The sequence below is a fragment of the Diceros bicornis genome, chromosome 5 (genome assembly GCF_020826845.1).
Source record: "Diceros bicornis minor isolate mBicDic1 chromosome 5, mDicBic1.mat.cur, whole genome shotgun sequence".
In the NCBI taxonomy this organism is placed as follows: Eukaryota; Metazoa; Chordata; class Mammalia; order Perissodactyla; family Rhinocerotidae; genus Diceros; species Diceros bicornis.
This window is the reverse complement of record NC_080744.1, coordinates 22,697,437-22,716,326: the sequence shown is the minus strand read 5'-3', so window position 1 is coordinate 22,716,326 and position 18,890 is coordinate 22,697,437. Positions and strand designations below refer to the sequence as shown.

The window sequence follows — 18,890 nt, the reverse complement described above, 5'->3', positions numbered from 1 at the left end:
GGGTACATAACCTTCTTAGATACCTTAGAATTAACTGTTTTAAAATAGAAGTTGTTTTAATAATATTAATATCTGGTTTTCATTACCTGACAGGCAGATATAAGTTAAGTATTCGCCTTGACCCCCAGTTGCCAAGAAAGGAATCTTTTTCTTTGTCCTCCTCTTGACTTGGACAGCTCCCAGCATCCTTTCATCAAGAGGTGCAAAAATCTCCTTGCTGATGGCAGATTTGGCACTCATTGTAGAACAAGCGAGGAGGGCACGCAGTGAGTTTTCTAAAGAAGAAAAAGAAAAGGCAATTTGGAATTGACAATATTGTAAGGGTCCAAATAAGAATGAACAGCAAGTTGATTTGCAGGTGAAGAAATTTTTCATTTGTGGTTTAGCCTTTCGCCTGCTTGAAAGGCATTACAGAATCATTAAAAGCAAGGTCTTCACATTTGTATTAATTATGAAACAATACAAACCAAAAGAGAATACTGATCTACTCACTGAAAAATGTGAAATACAATGTGAGATGAGTAGCACGAAATGGGATCTAGAAAGTGTGCCAGTCTCTACTCTAACTGCTCCTAACTCTGACTGACAAGCAGTACCCACCCCCACTCCTATTCTGTAAGGAACATGATTTCACATTTCCAGTTGAGAAGACTTTCCACCGTCCAACAATCCTTAAAGTCAAGAAATTCTTTATGCAACTTCAAAATCTCCTTTAACTGTAATGTAAATCCATTTTCCTAATTCTATTTAAAGTGGAAATAATTATATCATCTTCTACATAAGAAGTACACATGCAACAGAAGATCATTAATTTAATCACCTTCAGCTGCTTTGGATCAGGCTAAGTAATTTTAATCCTTATTTATTAGCCTCTTTCAATGGGTCCTATTTTCCAGAGCTTCTCTGCATCTAGCCACGCTCTGGACCATTGCCAAATTCTCCACATTTTCCTTCAGCCAAAATGGACACAGAATTCTAAAAGAGTGTCTGACTAATGTTAAGTGTTTTGGAAATGTTACCCAGCAGTTCCCCCATGTTATGCTCCTGTGGTTAACTGGCAGTGTGTGCCCAATAATTTAGAAAATAAAGCAGTATGTTGCTGACTCACAATGAGTTCCCCCCTCACCTCCATCCAAACTCAGATACACACAGTCCCCATGTTATATTTAGTTTTCCAGAAGTTGTACTTTCCTAATGATCTTAATTCTGCTTATTTGTGTCTATTATATTCAAAATCAATCTGAATTTTTACCCTATCATCCAAAAAACTCAAAAGCAACTTGAGTAAACTTGAGTAAATGTTTTCTATTCCATCATCCTAGTCATATTCTATGTCTTAATTAGTAACCAGCATTTGTTCAAGCAATTAACAAATCAGAATTAAAGGTGCAGAGAGGGCCTATGAGTTGGTCACACAGGTTGTACAGAGTATTCAGAGATCCTGCATATGGATGAACAGCACAGCTATATATGGTAATGGCAGCTCAAAGAGTTGATCAGCCTGCTGTAAATTTGTGCCAATTTGTAAGCACAAATACCTACTATGTGCCACCTCTATGCTCGATATTAGAGAATCAGGAAATAATTAAGACATGGTTCTTGTTCTCCAGGAGTTGACTACTGACTACATCAAAGGTTTCGCTTAAATCCAGATCATTTATGAGGGAAGACCATGGGAACATCCTTCCCAATGCAAGATTCACAAATGCTACCAACACAGCTGTCTTCCTGTAACTGGCCTACATCTGTAATCTTATGGTAGGAAAGAGTATATTAAAAATGAGCATCCAGAGGCCGGCCTGGTGGCATAGTGGTTGAGTTCATGCGCTCCGCTTCGACAGCCTGGGGTTGCAGGTTCAAATCCCGGGCGCAGACTGACGTACCACTCATCAAGCCATGCTGTGGCAGGCGTCCCATATGCAGAGTAGAGGAAGATGGGCATGGATGTTGGCCCATCCAATCTTCCTCAGCCAAAAAAAAGAGGAATATTGGCAACAGATGTTAGCTCAGAGCCAATCTTCCTTACCAAAAAAAAAAAAAAAAATCAGAGCAACCCCCTAGTTAAAGAAATTTCTCCTAGTTTCAATTCTGTAATAGAACAGGTTTTCTTAGTGGCACTAAGAATAAAGAAAAAAAGTGTTGCTTTTTATTACATGTTATAGATCTATACCCAGACCTATCTGTGCTCGGATCATGACATTTTATCATTGCTACCAGATTCTTCATATTGGCTGAGAACAAAATGACAACAGTGTAGGGGGACCTGTTCTTCAATGTGTTGACCACTAACTGATTCCCTGTGATTTCCTAGAAGTTGGCAAACAGAACTTCTCTCGCCCTGATTTACCCCATGACTCTCGCCCTGATTTACCCCATGACTTTCTTAGGCAGGGTGTTAGAATTTACAGGGACATTTCTTAAAAAGAGAGAAACACACACTAGTTCTTTTCTAGTTTCAAGGCCTCTCATCTCTAACCATTTGGGGACATGTGAAAAAGAAAGCCAGTGGTACACGGTGGCTTCAAACATTCTATAAGCAATGTAGAAAGCAAGTCATATTCCCAAACTCATCAGGCGTTCTCTGACCAGCACCTTCCCAACTGTGGCATGGCTTCTGCTTTCCTATCTCGGATCCACATTCTCTAAAACTGTGGTTAAAAGAAATAAAAGGCTATCATTTTATTATGTAAAATCTGTCAGACAAAAATAAAAAAGAAAGAAAAGGACACGCACGTTTTACCAAACTCTTAAGAAATCCTGTCCTTCTTTTGAAAAACTAGTAAGAAATGGAAATGACTTTTTGTTATTTTTTTATACTGATATTCAGTGGCCAAGAACAAAAAAAAAGAGAGAGAGAGAAAAGATAAAATCAGTAACTTCATTGAGCACAAGTTTTGGAATCAAACAAACCTGGGTTCAAATTTCAGCTCCAACACTTACGACCTAAGTGACTGGGTAAATCTGTTAAAATTCTAGCCCCTCAGTTTATAACTGCAACTTGATATTCTCGCCTGCCTCGTAGAACCGCATATTGAAAGAATTCAATTAAACAATGCATGCAAATCACTTATTCTAATGCCTGAATAAATGCTTAAAAATGGAAAATTTTTATTAACTCCCCTACCACAGTATAAAAAATAAAAGACCCTCTGAACTTGTAGAAGCTGAGTAAATGTAGCCATCCACACCAGGTGTCTATAAAAGAGAAACTCAACTTTATTCACCAAAGCCTCACTTTCCTCATTCATGGGTATGAAACCTTCTAAATACAGATAAATGGCCTATTATATGGAAGGCTCTTACTAAGTGTTTTATAGGCTTCACCCTCAGGAAACTCACTAGTAGGAGATTATCAGATCCACTCTATGGGAAATTGTCAAAAGTTTTTGTTCAGGACAATGATATTAACAGGACTGTGTGACTGCACACATGTGTGTATGTCTTTAATGCCACCCTGGGAGTGGGAATGTACAGTGGATTAGAAGGGAAAGAATCAGAAAGTAAAAGTGGTGCTATTGTAGCTTTGCGGCAATAATCTACAAGAGTGTCTCCCAAACCTAACTGCACATCTGAATTCAGCATGGTGAACTTTTCAAAAATGCAGACTCCTGGGTTCCTCTTTTATATCCACCAAATCAGAATCTCGGGATCTGTATTTTAAACAACTGTCTAACTGGTTCTCATGCAGCCATGCTGACACCTAATTTAAAAGCCAAAAGCCTAAAGAGGAACTAGGGGATGGAAAGGAACGTATTCTCAGGAGAGAATACAGGAAGAGAATGTACAGAATTTTTTCTCTTGATTCAACCAAGCAGCTCTATCAGGTCTTACATCTTACTGTCGGTAAATCAATGTCCAACCCAAGGCTGGGGCCTCATTGTAAGGAAACGAGATGAATACACAGCAATACCGCACCAATGACCACAGTTACTCCAACCTACATCACCCTGAAGGTAGCAAGACAAGCAACCTCAAAATATGCCACTTTAGTATTTTGATTATTTTGAGCTGAAGGCATCTGAAAAACAACAAATGCAGGGAGAGGCTTTCTCTGAACACCGTTAATCTGCCTAAAGACAGGTCCTCCAAAAGGAACTCGATTGTCATAAGTCCTTTCCCCGGGAGTTTCATCAACCAGGGAAAACCGACTCTTGTCACAGAAGAGGAGGCTAGAAGTCAACACCACACTCAGACAGACTTGGTTACAGACTATCATACCTCCCATCTATTCTTCTGAAGGCCCATTCATCTTTTCTAAAAATCCTTTACTCTCCCCTAAGAGGTCTATATCCCCTCTCCTCTTTCCGCATAAAAATGGTATTTGATCTTGAATTCTAAGCCACCTCAAGGAGTTACTCATTTTTCCCTGGGTATCTCCCATGTACACATGAGGTATATATGTTAATAAACTTCTGTTTTTCCCTTGTTAATCTATCTTTTATTACAGAGGTCTCAGCTAGGAACTCAGAAGGGAAGAGAGAAAATTATTTTTCCTCCCCTACAACTCCATGGAATTTTTTTCTCTTCCTGGTCCACAGTTTCTATAGGCTGTAAATTACAAAGCTTTTCCATCCAAGAAACCAACCTACAATATGATTTGCAAGTCAAAGCAGCTGGCTCCCTTAAGTGGTAGTTGTAGAACCTAATTGCAGTTAATTTTAATCTTTCTCAAGGCTTTTTCATCTATCTTCTTCTCACTTTAAGCCATCTAATCCATATCCACTTTTGTTAGTACAGGGTTACTGTAGTGAGACGGCCCTCCACCCCCCCCCAAGTAACCAGGAAATAAGATAATCCTACAACCTCAGGGATTCAGCAGATGAAGTACATAAGTAAAGGGGTACAGATGTAAGATGTTCTTGTATTCCAACACTATCATTTTGGGTTTCCAGTGGTGGAACTGGCACTTACCCTCTGTGGTCAGGGGACAGGAGACAAGGAAGTGGTAGGGACTCTAGCAAGTTAAAACTGCAGATGCCCTATGGCAGGCCATTCATTACCATGAGATGATTCTAAGGGGGTGTAGCCTATGGACCTTAAGTACTTCTCACCTGACAGGCAAGAACCTCCTCTGGTGAGATAGAGGCACCATCTATTTAGCCAAATAGTGTAAGATAACTGATTCATCTAACCTCATTAACTTCTCTGTTCAGATCTCATGTTTAACATGCAATCTTCTGGTCATATTTGGGCATTGACCATGCCAACACAAGTAATCTGGACTGCAGGACAATTATATTCCCATTGCCAATGAGTAAGCAGAACCACTGGTTTTAGACATCATCATCTTAAACTAGTTAATGTGACTCAATCCTGAGGCAGGTGCACTCAAAACAAGCTGATTTCAAGTTCCAGAATTCTCCAGGTTAACAGCAAATATGATTTCACCCTGGAAGACTTCTGGAAGAATCAGCTAGTCTTCTCTAGTGCATGGGAACTTTAGTGAGGCGACCTCAAATAACTTAGAAATAAGAGAAATAACATCATTCTCTAAGATAAGACTTCTCTGCATTGTCACTTTCTTCTTGAAATTCTACAAATGCAACTTTGACTTCCACTTTTAATCTGATGACACTAATCACGCACCCAGCTCTGAATGTCTTCCTGGCTTTAAATCCATATATCTAGCTGCCAACTGAGCATTTCCACCAAGAGTTAACCTAAACTCCGCCTTTTCCCTCCAACCCTCCAATCTCCCCTTAACAACTAACCAATCACCTAGTCCTGTGGATGCAATTTAATATTTCTGGACCCCACCAGTTCCTCTTCACTCTCACATCCTCTGCCTTGGTTCGGATCCTCATCATCCCTGGCCTGAATGCTTGGATGCCTCCTAAAAGGGCTCCAGTACTGCTCCCATCTTGCTCACAACTGTCCTTCTACACTTCCCAAAGTACTATTCTCAAGGATAAATATGATTCAAGTTTAACTATATTTAATTGCTTCTTCTCTACGCCACAGGTCTTGACAGAGACACACAATTATCTTGACAATGAATGGGTCAATGTCATAAACATTGAAACCCAAGTGGAGAAATATTAAATCCACTTCCCTTAAAACCCACAGTACACAAATACTAAATGTTACAAGTCAGATGTTATTACATGGTCATTAAACCTTAAAATAATCTAAAAATGCTAATTTTGCTCCAAAATCCAAAAACTTCACCTGGCAGTCAGAAAATACGCAATTTGTTATGCAATGAAAATCAATTTTCTTTTTTCTGGTTTCATATATTAAGACCAATGAGATAATTTGAGGCCAATTTAGCTTCTTTATAAAAGTTTACTCAAGTAAGGGTTACCGATTATTCTAAATATGCAAAATTTCTACTGAGACAACTTTACTCTTTGATAAGACAGTTCTCAAGATAAAAACTTTAGTCTCTCCATGCATGTATGAGTACTGATAAATTAAATAAATTAGACAAAAATTTCAGTCCACCAGCCAATTTCTCCATGTAGTTCAACTCTACTCTTAACTAAAACTTCTTATACGTAGACTTTACACAGGGAGTCAGATATGCCACTAGAATAGATAGATAACTTTAATCTGGTGATAACATTCAAAGTTGAAAAGTACCATCACTTGAAAACAACAAAGACTATGGAATGGGCTTGCCATGGTGTGAAATCAGATGGGAACAGCATACCAAGCACTCATGCTTAAGACTTCACAAGATTTACAAAGATTGGGACTAAATCAATAAGTCATACAGAAAATCCTCTAAAAATATCCTGGAAGGAGCCAGAAACTTCCAAACAGGAAAATAAAAATTTTAAGTCTATGAAAAAAAGCTAAAAATATTCTCTATTTTGCTAGAAAAATATTTGGAGATAGACAAAGAAATACCTTAAAGAAGGAATTCCGAACAAAGACTGTACTTACAGTGTCAACTGGGGTGCTGTTCTCAGAGCTGTTCTCAGAGATTCAGGGGGTCTGGGGGGCAGGGCCTGGGACTTGTTTTGTTGATGATCTCTTTGGTTTATTCTGCTGTATAATTAGGTTCAGAACCATTGTCTTTGGGTTTTTCCTCCCTGTATTTAATGATTTATTTATAAAATAAATTTTAAAAACTCCATAAACGTTTTTTGAGAGTTCATGGCAGAGACTCTGTAGAGCCCTAGTAACAGGGCACCAAGGTTTGTACAGCACTTCATGATCTACAAAGCACTTCCACACGCAATCTCAAGTGTACAATCAAGATAGCCACTAAATGTATCGTCCAAAGTTTGCTTTAAGATTGCAAACTACAATCTTTAGGTATGTGTTTTTATGAATGGTAAAGTATGCCACTTTTAACCCACCCCCATTGGTCTAAAGATTATGAGGAAGTTATAATCCCTTTCTCACAGAGATTAATATTTGAGTTGGAATCCTTTGAACCAGCAGCTCTGGGTCCCAAATCTAGAGAAAAGGGGAGTGCTGTCTATGTGTGTGTATTAAAGATGATGAATGCTTCCTTCAGATTTATTTTTAAAAGCAAAACATTATAAATGACCTAAATATCCATCAGTATCCAATCTTCTTTGGTTAAATACAGTACAGTCCATCTGCCCAATGGAATATTACATAGCCTTTAAAAATCACAGCATAGATCTCTAGATATTGACTTGAAAAAAATGACCATGACATAACACAGAGTGAAAAGAAGAAATGAGCTCATGAATGTAAAGTTATACGTGTGTATTTATACGCATAAAGAGATGTCTAGAAAAAAGCTTGCCAAATGTTAATATGATTATCTCTGGATTTTGAAACAAGAAAATAGGTCAGAGATTCTGCAGGGCAGTATTCTTATCCTGCTCTAACCTGATTCGACTGCTTCTTAAAACATTTCGTTTCTGAGATATACTCTTTCCCTTAAAACTGGAGGATATATCAAAATATATTTTATTGAGATCCAATTATCGGTCTGTCCTACTCTCTTTTCAACTCCTGTCTAGGCATGGTGTTGGGAATCCCAAAGGTGAAACTGGATAAAGTCCCACCTTCAAAGAGCGGTGAGAAAGAAGAGCAAATGCTGTGAACAATTACAAGGCCTGCAGGTATTTTGTGAAAAGAAAATGGCACCTTTCCTCTGAGCAAATGCAGCTCCACGCCGGGGCTCGTGGCCTGGCGGACAGAACACCAGCTGTATGTCAGTTTGCACTCGCTCCCTTGGACATTCACCTTCAGAGCAGTGCAAAAATAGCACAACCGTACCAGCAGCCTTGCTCATGACGGTTCACTCTTTAAGGAAGGAAAAGAGGAAGCTCTCTTCCACCATCAGGCTACCAAATACTATCAGCCTTGGTTGGCTTTCTTTCCCTGTGTATACAAACCCTCCTCATGTGCGAGACATGATGTTCACAGGATCCTCCAAGCCAGTGACTCACATCTGCTTCAATTATAAATCTAAACTATTTTCATCTCCTTTTTCCTTGTTTATATGTGCAGTAAGCACGTTCTTCTTCTAGGTTTAATATTCAAAGAACAAACTCTATTCTATGCCCAGACCACAAGACCTGTGTTTACACAAGTTTATTTACGTTGTGGGAGGACTTTTTAGGCTTCTTGTCAATCACTACGTCCTAACTTGAACAAATGATATGACAAAGCCAAAAAATAACATCACCGCCAAAAAAAAAAAGAAAATGCTGCTGGAAATATGCCATTTGGAGGATTTGTTAAGGTGAGATGAAGATTTCATAAGCATCACTCATTTTGAGGGATTCATTCTAAAATAGACTCTCCACATTCACAAGTTTAAATTCCAAGGACCAGTTAAATTGATTCTACAGTACCCGTGTACTGATTCTACAGTAATGGGTAGAAACAAAGGACCACACAGACAGGCAGGCTGGAATGCACTCATTGGATTATGATAGGACTATCACTCCAAAATGTGAGGCAGGCCTTAAAAATGAATTTAACCATTTCAAAGAAAGAACAAAGGGTTGTAAGAGAAAACAAACCAAAAGGAGCTCGAATTGTTGGCATCTCCCAGTTTTTGAGTACTCATGTCACTGTGGTGTCCAACAGCTAGTTGGCAGGCTAAGAAAACAATATATTGGCCTGAGAGCACTGTCTATAGCAACAACACTGGCAATAGACAAATCTTTTCAGACCAAATATGGACAAAGCCACACAAGGACTGACAATGTGAAAATAAAAATTTTAATTATGTGCTGTGTCTCTACTGCTTGCTGAATTTCCACGTTCCTTTTACTTACACTGGGGATAAAAGAGGGAGGACACTAAACCTACACATGAAAGGAAATGAAGACTTAGGTAGTGATTCAGGTGTCTTCCTCTTAGAGGATGGGTTGGGTTTATACAGAAGTTTATAGAAGTTATGGATAAAAAAAAAAAGACCAAACATATCAACCATTAAAAACAAAGAAACAAATAAGTGTATAATCCCCACAACCCCAGTAAGCATAAGATGAGCCTTTTATATCAAATATTTGTTGTCTCAAATCCTAGGTAAATTATAAATTCTCTTGATTCAGCTATTTCTATTTTAGGACAGACCTGGAATATAACAATAAAAGGATAATAAGCCTTTAAAAAGACCCTCCATCTTTTAAGAGTATGAAACCTATAAAAACCTAAAATATAGTTGAAACAAGTTTACATATTTCCTAAAACTCAGAGCAAAACTTCTCAAAATATTCTCTAGATCTAACATCAATTTTAAAATAGTATTTCCTACTTGAATCCGTGATTTAGAGAATATCATCACTTTATAATTTCTTGAGAGAGTTTCTATAATTGATATTTTATCAGTGTTATACTCTGACATGAAGTCCTTCACAGCATTGAGGGGCAAAGAAGAAATGTGACACACCCTGGAGTCATTTTACAAATATTTACCTTGTCAATTTAAAAGGTAAGGCACTCTGTTCTTCAATGTCTCAATTTCACAAATGAGATTTTCTATAAGGTGATTAAACTCTTCTACCTCATAAAGATCTGGCCAAGGACTATAATTTCAACTTTAATCAGTCTCCCCAATGGTCACCTTCATGATTTTATGCCCGTGCTGTATAATGTGAATGGTGATGGAAAGATTCCCTCCCAGACTTCAAAAGCTTTCCCATCCGCTATCTCAAATTCTGACATTTAGATATGGGACTTCAGCATCTGAAAATCCTCTTTAACGTGTTTGTCCCGTTGGGGCATGGAGCGAGAGAGGCGAAATTCCGTTTTACAGATGAGGAAACTAAGGCTCAGAACAGTTAAATAAGTTCCTCTAAATCACAGTTTTTAAAGCGCAGAGCAGAGATTTGAATCTAGGAAGCATGATTCCAGGAGTCTTTGCTCTTCCTCACTATCTCATTGATGAAACGAGAAAGGGAGGAAGAGGTCAGGTAGGAATGCATTCTAGGTAAATCAAGACAAATTCATGTGCCTCAGTTTTGCCTCTGATCAGCCTTGCTTTCTGGTGGACATGATACTGTTATCATCCTTGCCCAGCGGCCCAAAGATATGAATCAGGCTGTAGTTTGAAGTCCTTCTTTCTGGATATCTGTTCATCTCGGGAGTGAATGTCATGCTGTGCAGCTGGCAAAGAAGATCACGTAGTCTAGTTAGAATAGAGTTTGTTTTGATTCCCTGAGTAAAAAACTGGGGAGTTGAGAATACCTTAGCAGAGAGAGTCTGCAACCGATCTCTGTCTCTATAAACAGGATGATGCCTGCTGAAGCCTATCACAGCTGTTCTGTTCATCACCCTCCTTTGGAGACCAGTAGTTTTACAACAGGAGTCCACTCCTGCGAGGATCTTGGATGGCTGCCACAAGGCAGTTTTATGAACCTTGTAGGCTATTTTCCAAACCGGAAAAGGCTTAAATATGAAAGGCACATATTTCAAAGGTTTCTGCTGGTTCTCAAGGGAAACTCCTCTTTCCACTTCCTTTGCTGGATTACCCCCCTCTGACATTTTGAAAGCACCACTTGGACCCTCCTTATTACCTCCACCCTCACTCTTTCTACGCCTTCTATCATTTGCAGCCAGGCCTTCCAACACCTTCCTTGCTTCCCTAGCAGTAATGCCCAGGGCTTCACAAATTTAAAAGGCTCAGCAAGGGGAATTCCATCTGCTTCACTTTACTGAGAAGAACTCAGCAAGACCTTCCTCATGAGCCAGGCAACAACCAACCCTTGACACCCAACAGCAGCTTATACTTAAGTTGAAAGGCATGGACAAGTTAGTATATTAGCATTCTTAAGTTTAAAGATTTAATAGTTGGGAGTGATCTTAGTAATTGTCTAGCTCACCCTATTCCCTCTCTTAAATCATAAGAAAACTGAAGTCCAGAGCATAGTTCCCAAATCATACAACTAAAGAGAAGTAAAGCCAAGATTAGGGCTAGCCATTGCTCTCCACTTTGCCACAATGCTCATTCAAGTACAAGTTATTATAGCAGGCCCAAATATGTGGAAGGCGACAATAGGTGGTATGGCAGAAGGGAGGAGAAAGAGAGAAAAAACACAATTTATCGCAGTGGGGACTCTTCTCAGATTCATTCATTTTTATATGAATTGGCACAGAATTAAGGTTGGACTAGAATACCTCTAGCCTATAAATTTCTAAACCTCGACTTTTGGCTATCACCTTTTATTCTCTTGAATTTTCACAGTTTGTCTTCTTACTTGGCTGTTAAGGCCAAAAGCAATGAAGGCCTGCCCAAGTGGAACAGCCTGAGACAGTCCAAGAAGCATGGAATAGTTTTGGCCAAGTCCCAAGCCACTGGGCTCTGTGCTGACCCCAACTAACAGGAGCCCCTCCTATAGTCTCAGCGCTCTGAGCCATTGAAAGGAGAACGTACCGTGGGCAAAGTCACATGTCCATTATCAGTCTTGGATTTAATGCCCTGGCATTGCTGGTCTCCTGACAGCACAGGCTAACCATGCCAGGAGCCTGGATCAGCTTGTAAGGATTTCTCAGTACCTATTCCAGGCTCCGGGAAACCACAGGGCAGGAAAACAGGAATCTGTGAAGCTCAGTTCTTGTCTTTGGAACTGCACCCTCAGCCTCAGTACCAAAACACCACCAGGTGCCTGCAATCTGTAATCAGTGCTCTATTAAAATGCTCCCAGAAATGCCAGAATTATCCTGATTTCCACACGCAGCTGCACAAGGTCCTGTTGGGTAACTGAAGAGTCTTTACAGGTTCACTTCAGACTCCCCAGAAGCAACAAACTAGAATGCCTTGGAGAGAATCCAGCATCCAATCAACGGCTAAATCTCCACGTGAGAGGGATGGATGGGTAGGTGGGCACCCCTGTTCTGTGTTTGGGGATGCCACAGAATAGCCTACAAATCCAGGTCAGACTCAAGGCCCATATGCAAATGCAGACTCTGCCCCATTCAATCAGCTCTTCTGTCATTCAATGTCAACCTCTTTTTTAATCAGTATGTTCCAGAAAATAACTTCTGACCTAACTAGCTGTGCAGTGTTTGATAGGGAAGAAAAATCTATCAATTGAATACTACTCTAATACTAACTCAAGTTAACACTAGTACAAGTTTATGGTATCACATGTTAACAAATTCCAGAAACATTCAAGCACATGTGATCAGGCTCACCATCCAGAATCCGGGCCAAGGCACGGTGGTCACTTCTTCCCTGCCCCAATCTTACCCATGTTAGATGGTGAAAAGAAGGCTAGATTTGTCATCAGGTGTTCTAGCCTGAGCCTGTCATTGCCTTTACTCGATGAATAATGTTGGCTAAAATTCTACATCTCTGAGAGCCATATCATATCTTCATCTTTAAAATGGGATAGCGCCACCAACTTCACCAGATTGTTGTGAAGGATGAAGAAAGAGGTTAGGAAATCAGCTCTCTGGGTCAGCCTGCTCCCACCTGGGTGCCCTGGTTCTAGAAGGGCAGACAAGCATGTGAGCACATCAGCTTACATCTTCAAAAGCATATACATGTCACGGTGTATTTTACAAAGGTTTCCTCAAGTATCATCCTATTTCATGTCCCCAACTTATGAGGGAGGTAGGGAGGTACTATCGTCTCTCCTCGACAAGTCAAGAGAACAAGGATTAGAGAAGGGACCTACCTTAATGACTCTGCTAGACTCAGCCAGGGAAGAGATGGTTTTTCCTTCTGCAATCCTGCCCTGCTTCCGTCACCCCCTCTGCCTCACTGTATGGAATTTCCAGCTTAGGCAGGAAAATAATGACAGAGCCAATTTAAGTCTGTCTGACTGTGGATGGACTGTTGTTACCCAAGGGAGATGCAGAGCTGTGTAGACCTTTAAAAAAGGCAAGGACAAGAGCAAGGAGAGAAGAGGAGCACACAGAGCAGAGCAGAGCTGGGTCAAGACACAGCCGCACTCATTAATCATGCAGCACTGTCCTAGACACTGAGGGGAACAAGATTGACAGTTCCTTCCCTCAGGGAGCTTATATTCCAGCAGCGAACAAGTTAGTAAATCAACACTGCTGTTGAAAAGAAATCAATGTAGACAGGTCCTGTGGGTTCAGCAATTAAGCAAAGGGATCAAGAATAGTAGTCACTACCATTCACCACTAACTGTCAGACAGGGAAATCAAATAACGTGGAGCCACAGCTCTCCAAGCCTTCTGAAAAGACGTTCATCTGGCTTTGATGACTATTTCTGTTCTAACACACATTGTTCTTCATTACCAAAGGTAATAAGGAAATTTCATGTAAGGACAGGACCTATCCTTCTTCATTCAACACACACTTACTCAGCAATTACTGTGATCTGGCCTCTATGCAAGGGATAGAGATTACGGGCAAATTAGATATATTCAAGGGAAAAAGTCTAATCGAGGAGAAAGACAAGGAAAACAGGCAACTGCCAGACTACATGAGGACTCTGAAGCTGCCGCTCCACAGCAGCAGGAGAGGCAACACTTTAATCCTTCAGAGGCTGGTGATCAGGAGATACTTTTTCTGTTAAGCCTATGCTTGAAATGTAATTAAAGAATTGAATTAGGCCTGCCTGCACGGATCACACAGGAAGATCCACTTCCAGGGAAAGCCACGGAAGCCCTTGGCTCTGAGTGACCCAGAACATAACGCCTCAGCTTCCCCCTGGGATGTGCACAAGGGGCATGCTCTGGACTGCTTCAGCTGAGAGATGGACATGCCTTGACCTGAGCCTGAGGTGAGCACAGAGGACACTCTGCAGGGACACATTTCTGCACAGACGCTACACACTTTCAGAACAACAAGAGGAAACTCCAGGAACATGTATGGCAAAGAAGAAAGGAACGGTCACGGAGAAGCTACCACAGAAAAAGGCGTCTGGGACATATATAAACTCCTCAAACGTCCATTTGGCATGAAGTATTATTGGGGGAAGAGGGAAGGAAGGAAAACTACTTTTAAAATGTTCATCCCCATTCACTGAAGCGGGAGGGGATAGACCTGAGGTCATAATTGGAGAGTTTTGCAAGAATAAGTTTTCTTGGCCCGTGTACATTTTAAGAATGCATATTTTATGTAAAACAGATTTCTACTTTCTCTTGAAAATTGGGAGGATCTAGCAACATTAGGCCCCCCCCCCACCATCTCTATAATCTCAAATTCATCAGTCCCCACCACTCCCTATTTTATTGCCCAAATTGAGGCTTAATGTCAATTGACCTCCATTATCCCTATAACCTCCATTATAAGAAGCCCTGCTCTTCTTATATCTGGCCTGTTCACTAATTTATTCCTGTCTGGTTACTGAATATGAAGAACCTGGTGTAGATACTAAATTAATTAGCATACTTGGAAAAGTTGTAAGAATATATAAGACAGGAAGAGCACAGATTACAAAAGAAAAAAAAAAAGGAACTGCCCAATGGGAGAGTAAAGCAGAGGTCAAGAAATCATCACACGAATTTTGGGGAATTAAACCAAAGGCATCAAAATAAACAAAAACAGAGGCCGGCCTGGTGGTGTAGCAGTTAAGTTTGTGTGTTCCACTTCGGCGGAACACATAGTCATAGTCATCTTAAAAGTTTATGAACATTTTATATTCTCATCCCCTCTCAACAAGCCAACTGCTCTGAGAAAGTGCCATCAAGCAGGCTCTGGAGACACAAATACAAACACGGTGAAATGTGGTGGGTGGGGACTCTGGCAGTCTCATATACAGCCAGCTCAGATAGCCTTCTACAGGACACTTCAGTTATATTTATCCAGAGCTCTGAAAATAGGCACAACGTCAATTCTACTTCTAAGAATTTATCCTAAGGAAATCATCGAACAAATGGGCAAAGATGCATATTCAAGGATGTTCATCTACTCGGTTGATATTCTTAAAACACCAGCCTGGTAGTTTTCTTTCACTGATATCCTATTTAATCTCTATGCATAACCTCAGAGTCAGTGTTTCACAGAAATTTGAGGCCAAAACCTTACCTACTCACATTTTCATCCTTTCCACCAGATATTTCATCAAGTATCTACTGTGATCCCAGTCTATGCTACAACTCAAGACAACTGCTGCACATGGAGAGGTACAGCAGGGTGGGCCTGGTCAGGAGACTATGACAGATGGAGCTCTGAACCTGCAAGGGGGCTCTCAATAACCACTGCTCTCTTAAGGACTACTGGCTTCATACGGAGAGCTTAAACATATAAGATCTGCATTTTGTTTTTTTAAAAAACTTTTTTATCTAGCTTTCTCTCTTAGTCCATGCAGTAAACTTTCTAGATTTCTGTCTTCATCTCAAAAACACCTGGAGAGCAATAAATTACATGACGCCAAAGGATCAATCCCATGATAATCACCACCTGCTATACTCCCTACATGAAATACCTAACACTATACATCGTTACATAATTGGTCTGTTAATTCTGCTGTGTGCATGTTTTCCTGTAACACAGAAATCCCCCTATGGTTCTGGATAGTTGTGTCAGTGTGATGGTTAATGGAATGGTTTCTCCTTGAGTAAGTCCAATCCAACCCAGCAAAAGTGGGGAAGCCCTGAAGAGAAAAAGGGCAGGGCTGGGACTCAGGAACTTTTACTAGGTAAATAAAATATGCTAAAAAAAAAAACCCAAAACACTCCAATGCTTTAATTAGTTTGAAGTTATTTGGTGGTTGATGGTGGCAGCGTTCCCTGATGCTTGGTTATTTGCGAAATGACTAGGCTGACTTCCTCTATTCTAACTCTACTCCTCATTTATCACCTAGTTCTCAATCGTGTGTAAATACAAAGACAGCTCACTGTACTTACTAAGACAGAAGAAGCACAAATGACTAAATGCAAATGCAAAAGTCATGTCAATATAGTGCGGAAAACTAAATCTTTCGGGTTTTTTCTATGCAATTAACTTAGAAACCACATGGAAATCAGCCAAGAAAGAATGCTCAGAGATAAACAAGCTTGATTACAGAATCCAAGCCCCACCACAGATACCTACTCTATCTACTACAAAATCAGAGTGCTCTAAATTCTTAACAGAGGTTGAAGGGAAAAAAATCCCAAAAGATTCTGGTTTGAGATGTATCCACTGAGCTGATATTTCTATTCAATGTCACATCATTAACTACTGAAGAACTAAAAAATAAAAAATAAACCTCCAGAACCAGATTTTAACAAAGAAATGCACAGAGAAGAAAAGTAGAAGGAAAGTCATAGGAAGAAAACAGAAGATTCCATGGTATTTCCAAAGACCCAGGTCAATCAACAGCCTAAAGACAACTCTCGAGTCATTGTTGACAGATCAAGGAACTCATTTCACGGTAAAAGAAGCAAGGCAACAAGCCAAGGACTTAAGAGTCAGGGTTCCTCCAATAAACCTTACTATTTCCAAGCATTCGCCTTCAGAATGCCTGCAGGAGGCCGCTCATCACCAAATGTGGGCTTTATTCTACTACATAGAGAGTAGGCTGAGCCAGTGACCAATGTATGATGTGTCTTTCTCACAGCTAGATGAAGAGGTGGAAATTTCTTCTCCCCTTTCATAAATGAGCATGAAGATAGTCCCCACCATTGTGCACAGGGTGTGTCAGTATTACATGTAACTTTTAGTCCATGTGTTGCAAAATAGCTAGACTGCATCATGAGAGAACTAGAATTGAAATGGACATCACTGAGAGTTGTGGATTCAGATTGGATGATGCTTTTTAAGTGGTCCCATGACTGCTTCTCAATGTAGCAGTTGACTATGACTTTGGGATGCTTCCTGTTGGGAAAAAGGTAAGTGAATGTGTGGTTTTACCTATGGGGATTGGATTATATTATATTAGAAGTGGGTATCTTTGGAACTGTGTGTAGGACATGAGTTACGGGTCAGGCAGGGAAGGGATGTACTGGACAGGTCACAACTCAGGACACCTTGCTTCTCACTTTATGCTGCTGAGGGAAGCTGCCCAACTTCCTGCTTTTATGATTCACACGAGTACACCTCCCCAGTCCAAGAGGAGGGCTCTTGACCCAGGAAGAGTCACTCCAGTACAATATGGCCTTGTTTGAAAAGAGAAGCTGGGCCAATCAGATTCTGAAAGAAAACAGAGCTAATGAGCCAAATAGCAGTGAGAACTGAAGCTTTATTTGTCAGTCATGATGCAGAGAGAGGCTGAGAGGAGAAGACAGATCACATATTTACAAAAGTTACAGAGAAAACTGATCTTAGATTGAGGAAAGGATGGTGCAGATAGGCAGAGAGTAGGGGGGAGGAGGGAGAGAAGGAAGCACCCAGAGGTGCCAGGGTTTGCCCAGCTTTCCAGTTTACATGCAGGGTTATGAAAAACTCCTATTTTCCTGAAGTGATTAGAATGAGTTGCTGTTACTTGCAAACAAAAGAACTTACTGAAAACAATGAACATTGACAAATAACTTAAAGTGTGCAAGTATGTGTCTCACTTTCTTTATTAACATATTAGGCCTAACTCCTGCCCAAATAAGTTCACACAGGTCATTGGGAGAGCACAGTCAGATTAATGTGAAGGTGTAATTTGTTGCTATTGAGGGGCATGAATAATAAAATGGCAGCAAGTTCAGACTTTTAAATAAACAGAGAACTTCCCTTGCCTATGTTAGATGCTCAGCTCACGGAGCTTTTATCGTCCCTAAAGGCAAGACAAATCCAGTCAAAAGATATATTAATGCAAGATGACTTCTGTACTTTATGTAAGGAGAAAATCAACCAATTCAAGGTTATGATTCCCACAAACTAAAACCACACGAAATATGTCATCTTAAAAAAAAAAAAAAAAAGAATACCTAGAAGACAAACTTTGGTGACGGACAAGATCTCTCAGAACTGCCTTTTCTCCATGACTGCACAGCCTCAAGGGCCCTACTTCTCACACAGGACTTCCGCCTGGAGAGATGGTAGACAGCCTCGCCTAGCCTCAGATCCTCTACATCCACTCCCAGCTCTGAAGTGGCAATGTGGTACCTGGTGGCCTCCTCCCAATGTGGTCATTCTTCCTCCTGCTGCTTCTCCCCAGGCTGCCCCTTTTCTGTATCACCTGTGCACAGCTTTATCACTGTGCCTAACACATGAGAGGGAATTGTAAGCTTCTGCTTATGGGTCTGTATCTCCATCCAGATTCTGAACTACTAGAGAAATCCCAGCACCTAGCACAGGACCTGGTACACCACAGAGCTGAAAAGGCATGTCTTAAATGCATGGATCCATGCTCCCTCCTGTTCCACCTTCCTTGCCCTAGCAGTTTTCCTTATACGGGTACTATGTAGCCCCACAGTCATGTTGAAAGAGACTACTCTAACCATCTGCTAACTTTTCTTTCGCTTGGCTCTGTTGCCTTCATACCAAAACAAGACCATGACCAACCCCGAGAAGGCACTGTCTATGCTCTACATCTTCCCTAAACATAATAAAAAGATTTTAAAAAAAGGAAAAGTCAAAGACACAATCTTACTAGCTTACATAAAACAGCTTCAACACC

The 18,890-nt window shown here is 40.4% G+C and overlaps 1 protein-coding gene across 3 annotated transcripts in view; it reads right to left on the bottom strand.

Moving 5' to 3' along the window:
• Nucleotides 1–18,890, bottom strand: part of STXBP6 (syntaxin binding protein 6) — a 226,476-nt gene that overhangs the window by 159,062 nt on the left and 48,524 nt on the right. For all 3 annotated transcript variants that reach the window (XM_058540806.1, XM_058540805.1, XM_058540807.1), the window contains exon 2: nt 87–275. In XM_058540806.1, the coding sequence (XP_058396789.1) occupies nt 87–240 (154 nt within the window). In that variant the 5' untranslated portion in view covers nt 241–275. The remainder of the gene's footprint in view (nt 1–86; nt 276–18,890) is intronic.